Genomic DNA, 16079 nt, shown 5'->3' with positions numbered 1-16079 from the left:
TTTCTGTCTACAAAGAACAGGACCATGTGAATCAATCTATATAGCTTCCACAATAGACAAGTGCACCACTCTCCCAAGCCAGATTGACGATACTGAATTGGCTGTCAGCATAAATCATCCCACACTTAGGACTATCGGCAAATGTTGTCCAGTTGCAGAATCACATCTAATGTTGAACATTGTACTGCAAGTTTCGTAAGTTCAGGCTAGTTAGGCATGATGAGTACTATGCTGGTATGGTTGTGAACAACCAAAATAATAAGGGTTTTCACCACTAACAGGTTTCTACCATCAAACCAAAAACACCTTATACCTATCACACAAATGAATAATGTGCTATATGAATTTCAGTGCCAGGTATTCAGACCATTCATACCAAAGACTGGTGTATGGTATCAATCTGCATATCAATAGAAATTTGACTCTAGAAATTATTTACAGAATCCTTTGAGTGAATTAGTTTCTGTTTATATAAGTTTTGTGAAGTGTGTAGAAAAACATGAAGTTTGCCTATGATTATAAAGTTAAAGATTGAAGGCCATGCTGGAGTTGTTAATCCTGTCTCTTTAAGTTAGCTTCTGCATGTAAATTGTTATCTTTTTTATTAAATTGTTGTAGCTTTGAAGGTGTAAGGAAACCTAAAGTTAAATCAGCTGTTTTTTTCCATCCAGTGTCATTGTCATTCATTTGTGAATAATGGTGCAAAGATGTGCTCTGATTAATTTACCTCAACCCTTCCTGTGCAGCCAATAATTTTACCTGACTGAAGGATATCCAGCAAGTGCTGCAGGGAAGTAATAGAGCTCAGATGGATGGAACAAAAGCTAATTAGGATGTTTGTCTATTAATTTCAGGCTCTGGAGACATGGATGGCATTTCCAAGGTAAACATCAAGTTTAATAAGCATGCTATTTTTAGCTTTTCGCATATTGGTTAAATGTACGCATGACCAACCTTTGTTACAATGGTAGTAAACTTACAGGGCATGGGGTATTAAGATCCAATGCTTACAAATACCATAATATTAAACAAAGAACTGTGGGTGTTGGAGATCTGAAAGAAAAATAGAAGCTTCTGATGGAACTCAGTAGGTCTGGCAGCATCAGTAGGAAGAAATCAGAATTAACATTTTGAGTCTGATGTCTCTTCAGTTATGTTACAGCTGTACAAACATATAGTTAGGTAACATCCAAGGAGCAGGAGAGTCAACGTTTCAGGCATAAGCCCTGTATCAGGAATGAAACTGGTGAGTCAAGGATGCTGAGAGATAAATGGGAGGGGGTGGCAGCCTTCCTCCTCTCCCCCTCCCATTTATCTCTCAGCCCCCTTGGCTCACAAATCTCATTCCTAATGAAGGGCTTATACCCAAAAAGTCGACTCTCCTGCTCCTCGGATGCTTCCTGACTGGCTTTTCCAGCACCACACTTTTCAACTCTGATCTCCAGCATCTGCAGTCTTCACTTTCCCTAAAACTTTAGTTAGGTCACATTTGGAATATTGCATGTAGTTCTGGTCAACACACTACCAGAAGGATGTGGATGCTTTTGAGAAGGTGAAGAGAAGGTTTACCAAGATGTTGCCTGGTCTGGAAGTATTTAGTTAAGAGGAGAGGTTGGATATACTCTGATTATTTTCACTGAAAAGCTGGAAGCTGAGGAGGTGACCTGATAGGGGTTGACAAAATTGTGAGAGGTACAGATAGGATAGATAGTCAGGGGCTTTTTCCCAGGGTGGAAAGGTCAACTACGAAAGGTAACAGGTTCAAGGTGAGAGGAGGAAGGTTTAAAGGAGAAGTGTGGTGAAAAGGTTTCACCCAGAAGGTGGTGTTGCCTGGAATGCATTGCTAATGGAGGTGGTTGAAACAGGCAGGCTAGCAACATTTAAGATCTATCTTGATAGACACATGACCGGGAGGCAAACAGAAGGGAAGAAACCACACATTGTTTAGAATTAGAATTGGCACAGGCTTGGTGGAAATTGGATTAAATATTTAAAAATAAGTTTACTTTAGTTAATTCTGTGTTGAACAAATCATTTTTTTTTTCCTTTCCGAATTGTAGTTAAGTATGCAGATACTTTTTTTGAACATAGAATATTACAGCCCAGTACAGGATCTTTGGCCCTCGATGTTGCGCCAACCTATGGAATCAGTCTGAAGTCTATCTATCCTTCACTATTCCATTATCATCCATATATTTATCCAATGACCATTTAAATGCCCTTAAAGTTGGTGAATCTACTACAGTTGCAGGCATGGCATTCCATGCCCCTACTACTCTCTGAGTAAAGAAACTACCTCTGACATCTGTCCTATATCTCTCACTCTTCAATTTATAGCTATGTCCCCTCATGCTAGCCATCACCATCCGAGGAAAAAGGTTCTCACTGTCCACCTTACCTAACCTTCTGATTATCTTTACATGTCTCAATTGTTATCTCTCAACTTTTGTCTCTCTAATGAAAACAGCCTCAAGTCCCTTAGCCTTTCCTTCCCTCCATACCAGGCAACATCCTAGTGAAAATGCTCTGAACCCTTTCCAAAGCTTCCACTCCTTCCTACAATGCGGTGACCAGAACTGTACGTAACACTCCAAATGTGGCCGCACCAGGGTTTTGTACAACTGCAACATGACTGCATGGCTCCGAAACTCAATCCTCTACCAACGAAAGCTAACACACTACATGCCTTCTTAACTACCCTATCAACCCGGGTGGCAACTTTCAGGGATGTATGTACATGAACACAGATCTCTCTGCTCACCTACACTGCCAAGAATCTTACCATTAGCCAATACTCTTATTCCCTGTTGCTTCTTCCAAAGTGAATCACCTCACACTTTTCCACATTAAACAACATTTGATTGGTCTCAGATTGTTTATCAGGTTTGTCAAGAGGTCTTTTGGCTTATTCAGTCATGCTCCTATTCCTGAGTTGGAAGCTCTGGGTACAAGTCCCACTCCACGATATGTTGGCCATGGAAGGAATGTTCACGGTGTGAGTTAACAGGCAGGCTGCTAATCCCAACAATACTTTCTCAAAGTCAGGGTGTCGTGGCATTAAATTACAGGAGAAGATATGAAACAAGCAACATCAGCTTTATCCAGCGAATAATTAATTTTGCATATCCAGTGTTTCAGTTTAGATTCCAAGACTATTCGGTATGAAGTGGGAAAACCTCAGGGGATGCAGACTTTCTTTAAGTGCCTGAATAGATTTGATTTACTTCCTTGATTTGTTTTGTAGTGCAGTATTATTAAATTAAAACTTAAGAGTTTCATGTCCTCAAAAATAATGCTTGTCACCTCTTCATTGAGAAATTGATCGAGACTATCCAAGCCCAATTTACTTGAGGCATTTAACAGTTGGTGTAAAGAGGAAATATTTATCATTTCTTTATGGGCTGGATTTAAACCCTGAAGGAAACAACTTTCAGTGCAGTTTGAAAATTGTTCAAATTTGTGAATGTGATTGTTAGAACTGTTGGCTGTTTGTGGGTCGTGTGAACTCAGTGCAGCACCATTCAGCTTTGCAGTGACAAACTTCAGCAGCTATTTGACCTGTAGATCTATTCTAAGCATTTTTTGAATGAACACTGAAAACAGCTGCCTTTGAAGTATAAAACTTTCCGTGGAAATGAAAACAGCTCTACTATGCGAATGGTAGTCATATTGATATGGCAATGTTTGGCATGTGGAAAGCATCCCAAGTACTTTGTGGTATTGATGCCACTGTTGTCATTTAAAATATGAAAAACACAGGTAGCTTAGACCAGCAGTGGCAGGTTAACTTCCTCGAAGGATATTTGACAAACATGCAGCTGTCAGAGCTGGGGCTGATCACATTTGGCGGTGTGTGGAAAGAATAAAGCCTGGTTAAAGGCAGGCCCATGGGTTTCTGTGGACCACAACCCTTCTCCTCCTAGTCCTCAAAGGAAGCCAAGGGAATTAAAGGCTTTATGTGCCTATAATTCAGCTCTGGGCAGGTTTGGCCTGTTAGACAATCCATTGCTGGTTCCTGAACTTTGAACTAAAATTGCAGTTGGATCCCAATGTTGTCAGGGAAGGGATAAGTTGTTTCTGTACTTCAACTGCTCCTGATGTCCCAGCTTATTTCCAAGCCAAGTGGAATGAGTTAAAATTATGAGTACTAAACTAGTACGAAACAATACAATGAGAAATAAACGCAGAGAATGCTCGAGAAACTCAGCAGGTCTGACAGAATTTGTGGAGAGAGAGAAAAACACAAAAATACAATGTGATGTATTTTGAACGATAAGAATTTTCTTCTCAACTTCATTATTATCAGTACCTATTTTCTGTGAAGCTACTGGTTAGCTATATTAGGAAAACATACACACAACTAGTTCCTCACGTTAGACTGGGAAATTCAGTTTATACCCAAGTTCTGAATAAATTAGCTGCCTTTTTGATCCAATGCCGTCCACCTTCTGTGGGTTGACCCACAATGCCATTAGGGATTTTGATCCAGTGACAGTGAATGAACTGATATATTTCTAAGTCAGGATGTTGAGTGGCTTGCAGAGGAACAAAAATAATTACAGCACAGGAACAGGCCCTTCAACACTCCAAGGCTGCGCTAATCTAGATCCTCTATCTAAACCTGTCACCTATTTTCTAAGGATCTGTACTCCTCTGCTCCCTGCCCATTCATGTATCTCTCTGGATACGTCTTAAATCATGTTATCATGCCCACCTCTACCACCTTCGATGGTAATGCATTTCAGGCACCCACCCTCTGCATTGAGAACTTGAAACGCATATCTCCCTTAAACTTTTCCCCTTTCACCTTGAACTAGTGACCCCTAGTAATTGATTTCCCCACTCTGGGGGAAAAAGCTTCTTGCTATCCACCCTGTCTATGCTTTTCATGATTTTGTAGACCTCTATCAGACCCCCTCAACCTCTGCCTTGCTAATGAAAATAATCCTAATCTACTCAACCTCTCTTCAAAGCTAGTGCCCTCCATACCAGGCAACATCCTGGTGAAGTTCCTCTGCACCCTCTCCAAAACATCCACATCCTTTTGGTAATGTGATGACCAGAACTGTACACAGTATTCCAAATGTGGCAGAACCAATATCCTATACAACCGTAACATGACCTGCCAACTCTTGTACTCAATACCCCGCTTGATGAAGGAAAGCATGTCGTATGTCTTCTTGACCACTCTATCGATCTGCATTGCCACCTTCAGGGTACAATGGATCTGAGCACCCAGATCCTCCTCTACATCAATTTTCCACAGGGCTTCTCTATTTACCATATAGTTTACTTTCGAATTGGATCTTCCAAAATGCTTCACCTTGCATTTACCTGGATTGAACACCATCTGCCATTTCTCCATCCAACTCTCCAATCTATCTATATTCTGCTGCATTCTCTGACAGTCCCCTTCACTATCTGCTACTCCACCAATCTTAGTGTCACCTGCAAACTTGCCAATCAAACCACCTATACCTTCCTCCAGATCATTTATGTACATCACAAACAACAGTGGAACCTGAAGGTGGTGGTGTTTTTTAAATGAAAAGATAGTTAGTGACCTTTAAAATGTATTATTTGTGCAATTTTTAACTTGGTTTGTTGACAACATCTGAGTTGCTGTTTTTGGGGAAAAAAAATATGTATTACAGTCAGTTGAATATACGGGGTTCTCTTGGCAGTTTATGTCCTACTCGAAATTTCAACTTCCAAAGCAGTTTAAAACCAATATCCAATAGCTGTGCAATAAGGTTACAAAAGTTAAAAGTAAAGGCTCACTGTATTTTAATTTTAACATTGAGTGTGGTTTGATTTATTTCAGATGGTTTCTGAAATACTGAACTTTTAATGAGCAGGTTCATGCATGATGGGCCAAATGACCTCCTTCTGCACCATAGCACATCTGTGATTCTGTTGCATATCACCTTTTAGCAGTATTTGACCACTTAGCACCTTCATTCTGTATGCACAACAAATAAGCAATGAAATAATTGTCAGTTAATTATAGCTGAGGTTTGCAAAGATCTCCTCCAATGTCCTAGTTTTAAGCAAGCATGGATCCCACTGCTTTTACTCATCAACATAAAACTGACTCCACCCCTTTAAAAGACATTTGGATAAGTACATGAATAATAATGTTTGAAGGAATATGAGCCAAGTGCAGGCAGGTAGGACTAGTTTAGTTTGGGATTATGTTCGGCATGGACTGGTTAGACCGAAGGGTGTGTTTCTGGGTTCTATGACTCAGACTCTGATTGACTCCTGGACACTCTGCCAGCCATTTTCCAGTACCACTTTGAATCTAGAAAAAGACAACTGAAGGCAGGGAATATAGTTCATGATGGACACTGTAGGTACTGGACCTTACTTGATCACAAAATACTGTACCCAAGGTTTTCATATCCCCTTTTACTTCATACTACAGGCCATTTCTCCCATGTGGAGACCCACTGTATTGAACTTTGACAACTGTCCTACTTGGCCCTTCAACCCCCGCATTAAAACTTGATGATGTCCATCCTGCTCCTCTATTCTTCCCTGTGGAGGCCCTTTGTTCACAACCACTAATTTCCCCTTTCCATAGCCTGCCATGCGCTCCAATGCTATTCCACACATCTCCTATACACCCTGAAATTGCCCTACATCATTCTTGTATAAACCTCTTCTTTTTCCTCAGCCTTGATTCCCCACTCCTATGGCAATTATATCAATGCTGTCCCTACAGGCTCTCCTTGAACCCTCCTGAAACATTGCTAGATAGATACCTAGGACTGTATTTACCATGACCTTGACCAACTTTGACAGGCAGCTCCTAGACATGACTGACCAAACCCTTGACCGCAGTGTTTGCAGTTCCCTGACCAATGATGCAATTTCCCCTGATGGCATGTGCTGGCCCTATAGGACTGACCACTGTCCACTCTGTGGATTGGACTGGAATAGATCTGCTAACTGTAAGCATCCTAAGTAAATAACTGGCCAAGCCTGAGCCCTGAGTCGTGCAGTCAAACAGATACCTAGGGGTTTAGATACATAGTTCTTTGAAAGTGTGGGGTGTTAAGAAGGCGTTTAGCACGCTTATCTTAATTGCTCAGACCATAGAGTATAGAAGTTGGGACATCACGTTGAGGTTGTACAGAACTGTGGGGCCACTTTAGGAGTACTGTGTGCAGTACTGATTACGCTGCAATAGGAAAGATATTATTAAATTGGAGAGGGTTCAGAAAAGATTTACTAGGATATTGGTGGGACTGGAGGGTTTATGTTATAAGGAGAGACTGGATAAGCTAGGACTTCTTTCACTGGAGTATAGGAGTTGAGGGGTAACCTTACAGAAGTTTATAAAATAATGAGGGACATAGATAATGTAAATAGCAAAGATCTTTTCCCTAGGGTGTGGGAGTTCAAAACTAGGGTGTATATTTTTAAGGTGAGAAGAGAAAGATTTAAAAGGGACCTGAAGGGCAACTTTTTAAGATGGAGCATGATTCGTGTGTGGAATAAACTGCTAGAGGAAGTGGTGGATGAAGGGACAGTTACAATATTTAAAAGACATTTGGATAGGTGTATGAATAGGAAATATTTAGAGAAATGTGGACCAAATGCAGGCAAGTAGGATTAGTTTAGTTTGAGAAACTTGTTTGGCATGGATGTGTTGGACCAAAAGGTCTGTTTCCATGCTATATGACTCTATGACTGCATGTTCTATCTCAGATGGAATCAAGGCCCACTGACTGATAGTGGCACTCCCTTGATTGGACTTAGGACTAACCCCCACCAGCTTCTGACATGGCCATTTGGTTGAATGAGTGTGCTGTGTGTTTGCTGAGTAAACAACTGGCATATAGTGTAGGAGTTGCATTGACTTCTTTGTGCCATTCATCAAGATATATTCCATACCCACTCCACCCCAACCTCAAGACAGATCCCTACAGACAAGCGTGCTAAGTAGTCCATCTCTACTGAAGAGTACTTGTATATGGTAGCATTTGGTCATGATAGCTTTTAGCTCTGGCCAAAGTATCAGTATGCTATCTTCACTTTGTGGTGCCCTCTCAACAATTTTAAAAACACTGAAGAAAAAAATGAGTACAGCTATTGGAACAATGTTTGTAGAGGGGAAATTCCTCCAGAGGTCAGCCTGCAGCCACGGCGATAGCCAGGTAGGCTTACAGGAACCTTTGGCAGGTACCTCAATATTTACCTGAAACAATATACTCCACCAACCCTGTCTGCTGGTGGGAAACTGCATCCAGACAATATGCTGCTATGTATCCTATTTAGACAGTTATACGGCCAAGATCATGGCAGAAAGACAAATCAGCTGGAAAATTTCCAGTTGCTCTTATCAATTATCTTAATTAGTCTTTTATATAACTTAGGTAGCTATTCCACCTCCAATCTAGCCTTCAGGAAAATGGCTTCAGGCATCAACTGATGCTGGCAATCTGGACGATGGTTCAAAGTTACATGTGTGCTCATCTCCATTAGCTCCCCCATTATGGAGGCAAAGATCCTACCATCTGTATATTTTTGGATGGTCTGTGTCTGGGAGGATAGGCTAAACTTGCAACAAAAAGCTGAGGTGTGCAGCTGGCTCTGGCTTTGCTTTGAATCTAACTTTTGGTTTTGTCCACAGAGGCCATGGTATCTGCATGAATCATTAAGTTTGCTTTTCAGTGTAGTACTGCTATTTTTTCCAAACAAAACCATGTTTTCTTCTTAGATTTCAATTAACTTTCTGGATGATGAATTTACATTTTTGTGAGAAAAATATAAATATCAGTACCTAAGTCAGACTCAAATTTACTGAATGCTAGTCACTCTAAAACCTTTGGCTGGGAGAATATTTTCCCTTAATTTATCCTAATTTGTAACTAATAAATTGATAAACAGGGACCAATGGCTGATGGTGAACTTGGATTTTCAGAAGGCCTTCATACTTGTCATAGAGGGAGTTTATCAGACTAATCCCTGCAAAAGTGGGTTGATCCAGTGAGACGAGATTGTAGAGACTGAGTTTGTACCTTCTGGAGTTTAGAAAATTGAAAGGTGATCTTTTTGAAGTTAAAAATCACACAACACCAGGTTAAAGTCCAACAGGTTTATTTGGAAGTACAAGCTTTATAAGCACTAGGATCTTATTGAAGGTAACAAAACACATAGATGCTCAAAGGGGTAGTTGCAGGAAAGATGTTTCCCATGGCTTGGGGTTTAGAGCAAGGGAACACAGTCACACAGTAAGGGGTAAGCCATTTAGCACTGAGATGATGAGGAATTTCTTGACTCAGAAGGTAGTGAATCTTTGGAATTCTCTGCCCTGGGGCCTGTGGATGCTCAACCAGTGAATGTGTTCAGGACAGAGATTCACAGGTTTTGAGATAAAACCATAAGATGTAGGAGCAGAAGTAGCCATTCAGCCTACCAGGTCTGCTGCACTATTCAATAAAATTATAGCTGATCTGATAATCCTCAACTCCACTTTCCTGCTTTATCTTCATGCCCCTTGATTCCCTTACTGATCAAGATATTAAAGTGATATTGGATAGTGTGGAAAAATGGTGTTGACTAAAAGATCAATCATAATAGCTTAAATAGCAGAGGAGGTTTTGAAGGGCTTACTACTACTTCTACTGTCTATATTGCTATGTATAATAAACTTCCTATTTAGATAGTTAACAGTGAGTATGACACACAACTATAATAGTATAAATTGTGATTCCTAGATTAATTACAATAATTTCCAACTTAGTAAATTTGCATGCAGGACTAAAGCAGTGTAACTGAAAATGCAGCAACTATGCAAATAATCGAAAAGGATATGTAGCACATTATTACCATGCACAAATGCATGTACACCAAATTGGTGAGAAATGTGCCCATAATTTCATATGCATTTCAGAAACAATTGAGACCTTCAGCTAACTAAGAGTTACTTTTTATCTGTTGCATAGAACTATCATGTGACAAAAGTTTTATAGGTGCAAGGATGTTCTGATTTCAGGTATAATGAACTACGGTTGAAATGATTTAATAATAATCATTATTTAGCATATGCGCTTATTGCTAAAACATATAGTATAGGTTATATTTGTTTATTAACAATCTTATTTATATTGTAATGTGATTAAAGCTTGCATTCCAATTGATGAATGTTAATTTTTTAATGTTTGCCCATAGAATTCTCCCAGTAACATAAGTATGAGTAATCCGCCTGGCACTCCACGTGATGATGGAGAGATGGGTGGGAATTTCCTGAATCCCTTTCAGAGTGACAGCGTAAGTATTCTTTTATTTTTCTTTTAATTGTCTAATGCCACTCAGCACACAAGATTCATTACTTATGTAAAATACAAGGAAAGTGAGTGGAGTTATGATTCATGCAGGGGATTTTCTTGAACGTTGCAAATATCTGCTGAGTTCCTTGTTGGGGAAAGTAGCCATCAGTTTTCCATGTATCATTTATGGTCATGAACAGTTAGAAGTAACTTTCTCTTGAATTTGTATCATCTTGGTTATTCAACTACTTTATTTTTTTTTTACAATGAGATATGAGTTGTGAATGTTTTCAGTTTTGATAGAATGACCTAGAAGGACTTTTAACTTAAATATAGCAGCACTTGAACATGAATGTTAACTTTTACTGCCGTCCTATTCCAATTCTGTACTAGTTTTTAAAAATGCATCTTTGGTAGCTAGTGTAAGATAAACAGTTTTTGATTTAATAGGATAAAACAAAAATAAAACAAAGAACAATGGATGCTGGAGATCTGAAACAAACAAAAACAGAAATTGCTGGAGAAACCCAACATGTCAGGCTGTATGTCTAAAGAGAAATCAGAGTTAACATTTCAATTCCAGTGACAAACTTCAGTTCAATTTAGTTCAGCTCAATTTCTATTTCTGGTTGAAAAAAATAGGATATTGCATAATTGAACTGTTATGGACCAGACCAAATCCCCTTAAAATATTTTAAGAAGGTAGCATAAGCAAAAGAAAGAAGGAATTGGAATAATTTAGTTTTATTGGAAAACTTAACAGAATAATACTTACAGTAACTATTAATAATTAACTGTTCCAATATAGTAACATCAATAAACGCACCCTTAGCAAAAGCTAAATCTAGAACACAGATTATCTCTCAGCTATTGGCTATAACCGAGAGAGGACAAAAGAATAGCTTCCACTTCTTCAACAGCAATTGCTTCTGAATGCTAAAACTAAAAATCCTGTTTATCTGGGTGGGTACTTGACCACATCCGTTCAGGCTGCTTCTATTGTTGCAACTTTTTTAAAAAAACTCAAAGCTCACAATCCAGTTACTTTACTGGCTATCTAACAAGATAGCTTGTTACCTCTGTCTTAAAACCTCCCTTTAAAAAAAACAGAATGAAATGACCTCTTAAAGCCACACCATTGTTATAGAACATTTTACCACGACAATCTGATGTGCATGTGGATCAAGTTAGACTATTACATAAAGGATGACAGACTTTTCACAGTTAAACCTAAATAAATTGGGGCAGTACTTTATGGAGAAAAATCTCTTTATCTGGTTATCTTATCTGATGTGGCCCATTGAAGTAAGTGAAAGAAATGAAACCCTAATCCTCGAGGGATTCTTCAATTTGCTACTATAACTGCAATCTTCAGAAACTAACCAAGTTAGTTTCTCAGAATGAGGAGGGGAGAGAAGGGCCACTTGCTAGGTTAGTGTGACTGATAGCCATACTTTGACCTTTTTGTGGTTTAGTTGAGAGGGAATTGGTTAGGATCATGCTTCTTTATGTTCTAGCCGAATCCTACATTCAAAAAGTCCACTGCTGACTGAACCAATTTTTTTTCCCCATTTGAAGTGCATTAGTAGTTTTCTCTGGAAAGAAACTACATTTGTCTGTGTACCTCTCTGTGTGCATATGTGCATCTGTTAAACTCTCAATAGTTTTCAATCAATTTTTACTTTGAAATTAAGTAATATTGTAGCAAGGCTAAAAGTGGTAATTAATTTGTGCACAGTAAAGTTTACAAGCAACAAATAAAATCAAGAATCAATCAGACTTTCTTCAACTTGGACTTGTAAACTGGATATTCAGCCTCATCTACTACCTATCTCAAAATGCCCTGAGAAGATTTTGAACCTTGTCCTCTGTATTGTTAAGTTGTCGCTAGGGTAATACCCTAGCAACAATGGAGAAATCAGAGTATATATGTTTTTGTTATTCTTGGTTGAAGTGGTAATGCTGTTTATTCATCAAGAGCCTCTTTGTTCTTCAACATAGTATTGTGTGGTGTTTAATGCCGCATTATGCATGCAAGTAAGGGATCAGCACAATGTTTCATCACATACTGTATTGCAGTGCTGCTTCTATTACACTGAAATGTTATGCGAGATTATGTGCTCAAATCCTAATGTCTGACTGACCCATAACTAACTTACTGAAGTGTAGTGACCTGAACCTATCTGATATTCATGTTGAGTACTCGACATTTTTATTAAAATTTACCCTCCTCTCTCCTGCCACATCTCTTCCCGCTATCCGCACGTAAAGTGTTTCCCTTTAATTTGTTTATATCATTTCTATAATTCTAGAGTCATAGAGATGTACAGCATGGAAATAGACCCTTCGGTCCAACCTGTCCATGCTGACCAGATATCCCAACCCAATCTAGTCCCACCTGCCAGCACCCGGCCCATATCCCTTCAAAACCTTCCTATTCATATACCCATCCAAATGCCTCTTAAATGTTGCAATTGTATCAGCCTCCACCACAACCTCTGGCAGCTCATTCCATACACGTACCACCCTCTGTGTGAAAAAGTTGCCCCTTAGTTCTCTTTTATATCTTTCCCCTCTCACCCTAAACCTATGCCCTCTAGTTCTGGACTCCCCGACCCCAGGGAAAAGACTTTGCCTATTTATCCTATCCATGCCCCTAATAATTTTGTAAACCTCTATGAGGTCACCCCTCAGCCTCCGACGCTCCAGAGAAAACAGCCCCAGCCTGTTCAGCCTCTCCCTGTAGCTCAGATCCTCCAACCCTGGCAACATCCTTGTAAATCTTTTCTGAACCCTTTCAAGTTTCACAACATCTTTCCGATAGGAAGGAGACCAGAATTGCATACAATATTCCAACAGTGGCCTGACCAGTGTCCTGTACAGCCACAACATGACCTCCCAACTCCTGTACTCAATACTCTGACCAAGAAAGGAAAGCATACCAAACGCCTTCTTCACTATCCTATCTACCTGCGACTCCACTGTCAAGGAGCTATGAACCTGCACTCCAAGGTCCCTTTGTTCAGCAACACTCCCTAGGACCTTACCATTAAGTGTATAAGTCATGCTAAGATTTGCTTTCCCAAAATGCAGCATCTCTCATTTATCTGAATTAAGCTCCATCTGCCGCTTCTCAGCCTATTGGCCCATCTGGTCGAGATCCTGTTGTAATCTGAGGTAACCCTCTTCGCTGTCCACTACACCAGCAATTTTGGTGTCATCTGCAAACTTACTAACTGTACCTCTTATGCTCGCATCCCAATCATTTATGTAAATGACAAAAAGTAGAGGGCCCAGCACCGATCCTTGTGGCACTCCACTGGTCACAGGCCTCCAGTCTGGAAAACAACCCTCCCCCACCACCCTCTGTCTTCTACTTTTGAGCCAGTTCTGTATCCAAATGGCTAGTTCTCCCTGTATTCCATGAGATCTAACCTTGCAAATCAGTCTCCCAAGGGGAACCTTGTCAAACACCTTATTGAAGTCCATATAGATCACATCCACTGCTCTGCCCTCATCAATCTTCTTTGTTACTTCATCAAAAAACTCAATCAAGTTTGTGAGACATGATTTCCCACACACAAAGCCATGTTGATTATCCCTAATCAGTCCTTGCCTTTTCAAATACGTGTACATCCTGTCCCTCAGGATTCCCTCCAACAACTTGGAGTATATGGAAACAGATCATTGAAGGTGGCAGGTAATGAAGCATACAGTTTATTAATAGGGGCATCGATTACAGGAGCAAGGAGGTAGTTTTGAATTTAAGTCAACTGTTAGATTTCAGGTGGAGTATTGTGTGCACTTCTGAGCGCCATAACATGGAGAGAATATGACTGCATTGGAGAGAGTACAGGAGTAATTTACAACAATGGTTCCAGGAATGAAAATCTTTAGTTATGAGGAGAGATCAAAGAAGGCAGAGAGGAAATTTGATAAAAGTTTTGCCGGATAGAGTAGATAGGATAAAGTTTCTGTTTATGGAAGAAACAAGATCAAAAGGGTGTAGATGTAAAGTAATGTGCAAAAGAAACTAGGGTAATGTGAGGAAAAATGTTTCCACAGTGTGACTAGTTAGGGACTGAAATGCATTGCCTGGAATTGTGGAGGCAGGTTCAATTGAACCCTTAGAGGGCATTGGATAATTATTTTGATAGAAATAGTGTGCAAGTATATGGAGAAAAGAAGGTAATGATGCTCATTTGAAGAACCAAAGCAAACATGATGGGCTGAATAACTTCCTTCTGTGCCATAACAACTCTGTGATTCTAAGTTTTGTGTTTGAGCAAATTTAAAAATGTATCTTAAGTTTGTGCCTGTAGTTACAATATTTCATCCTCCAGATAGAAATTGCAAGTCTGGACGTTTCCTGACATTGCAAGTCTGCCTTCTACTAGCTGTGCTCTGATTTCACAGGCTGGAGTCAGGGGGTGTCACCTCCAGCAGTAGGTCTAAGGCAAAAATGGACGTGGGCAGATACCAAGATGGCCAAGCTAAAAGGCCAGTTCCGTTGCTGTACATGATTATTGGATAGCTAAGCCCTAGCTGTCAGCCCCAGCCAGCCACCTGTCTTCCGTATATGACATGATTCTGCTATGATTCCTGATATTCTCACATTCCCCCTCACATCCACCTAATCCCCAGACCTCACTCCTCCATTACCTATCCCTATCCCCACTTACCCGTTATTCACAATAGAAATAACTCATGAGCTTGATGATAACATGGGAAATCCTTTGAGATACTTGCAAAACTGCTAAAGTAACTAAACTGTTAAAATAAATAGCCATTTAAAATATTCCCCAACAAACACTTTGTTCTCTTTAGGCATTTTTAAAGCTGTCAATCAAACTTGCAGTCATTCAACCTCCACTTGAAAATACTATAATCCTCTTAACTGTGCTCATAAATCTGCCAATCAGAAACATTTTTCAATCCCCATGACAACTGTATCAACAAATGCTGCTGTGCTACATTTTTTTTGTTAGTTCAAGGATTTATGATGGAAATCTATTAAATAACGATATAGATGAATCCTCTAGAATGCAATAACTTAAAACCTTTGAATTAATCAAACAGGTAGTCATTTGTTTCACTGTTTCAGACGCCTCAACAGATGGCCGGGATTTCAGTCAAAGATTGCAGTTTAGAGGCTCAAGAAATGGCTAGACATTCAGTCAAAGAAAGGATTAAATCACAGGTGAAAATTGACACCTTAAAATATAAATCTCCTTTTGATTTGATTTATTATCGTTACATGTATTGTTTTGCATGCTAGCCAGACAAATCATACCTTACATAAGTACACCAGGATAATAGAACAGAATGCAGAATATAGCGTTACAGTTATAGAAGGTGCAGAGAAAGATCAACTCTAACAAATGAGAAGTCCATTCGTAAATCTGATAACATCATGAAGAAAGTGTTCTTAAATTTGCTGGTACATGTTTTCAAACTTTATCTGCTGCCTAATGGTAGAGAGTATAACCAGGGTAGGAGGGGTTTCCGATTATGTTGGGTGTTTTCCTGAGGCAGCAGAAAGTGTAGATGTAGTCAGTGGAAGGAAGGCTGGTTTTCGTGATGAACTGGATTGCATTCGCAATTCTGTAATTTCTTGTAGTCTTGGGCTGAGCAGATACATACTAAGCTGTGATGTAGCCAGATAGGATTCTTTCTGTGGTACATATATAAAAATTGGTAAAAGTCATGTGGACATGCCAAATTTCCTTAGCCTTCTGAGGGAGTTAGAGGCATTGGTATGCTTTCTTGACTGTAGCATTGACATGGATGGACTAGGAT

At 39.6% G+C, this 16079-nt stretch overlaps 1 protein-coding gene across 4 annotated transcripts in view; it reads left to right on the top strand.

Annotated features, from left to right (window-relative positions):
* Positions 1-16079, top strand: part of ssbp2b (single stranded DNA binding protein 2b) — a 384293-nt gene that overhangs the window by 348474 nt on the left and 19740 nt on the right. For all 4 annotated transcript variants that reach the window (XM_087999746.1, XM_087999743.1, XM_087999738.1 and 1 more), the window contains 2 exons: positions 855-883; positions 10183-10281. In XM_087999746.1, the coding sequence (XP_087855872.1) occupies positions 855-883; positions 10183-10281 (128 nt within the window). The remainder of the gene's footprint in view (positions 1-854; positions 884-10182; positions 10282-16079) is intronic.

Source organism: Chiloscyllium plagiosum, unplaced genomic scaffold (genome assembly GCF_037043375.1).
Source record: "Chiloscyllium plagiosum isolate Xiang-an unplaced genomic scaffold, Cpla_swu_hap1 HiC_scaffold_2, whole genome shotgun sequence".
NCBI classification, from domain to species: domain Eukaryota; kingdom Metazoa; phylum Chordata; class Chondrichthyes; order Orectolobiformes; family Hemiscylliidae; genus Chiloscyllium; species Chiloscyllium plagiosum.
The sequence above is the reverse complement of the archived record's forward strand: the minus strand, read 5'-3'. Positions and strand labels throughout refer to the sequence as shown.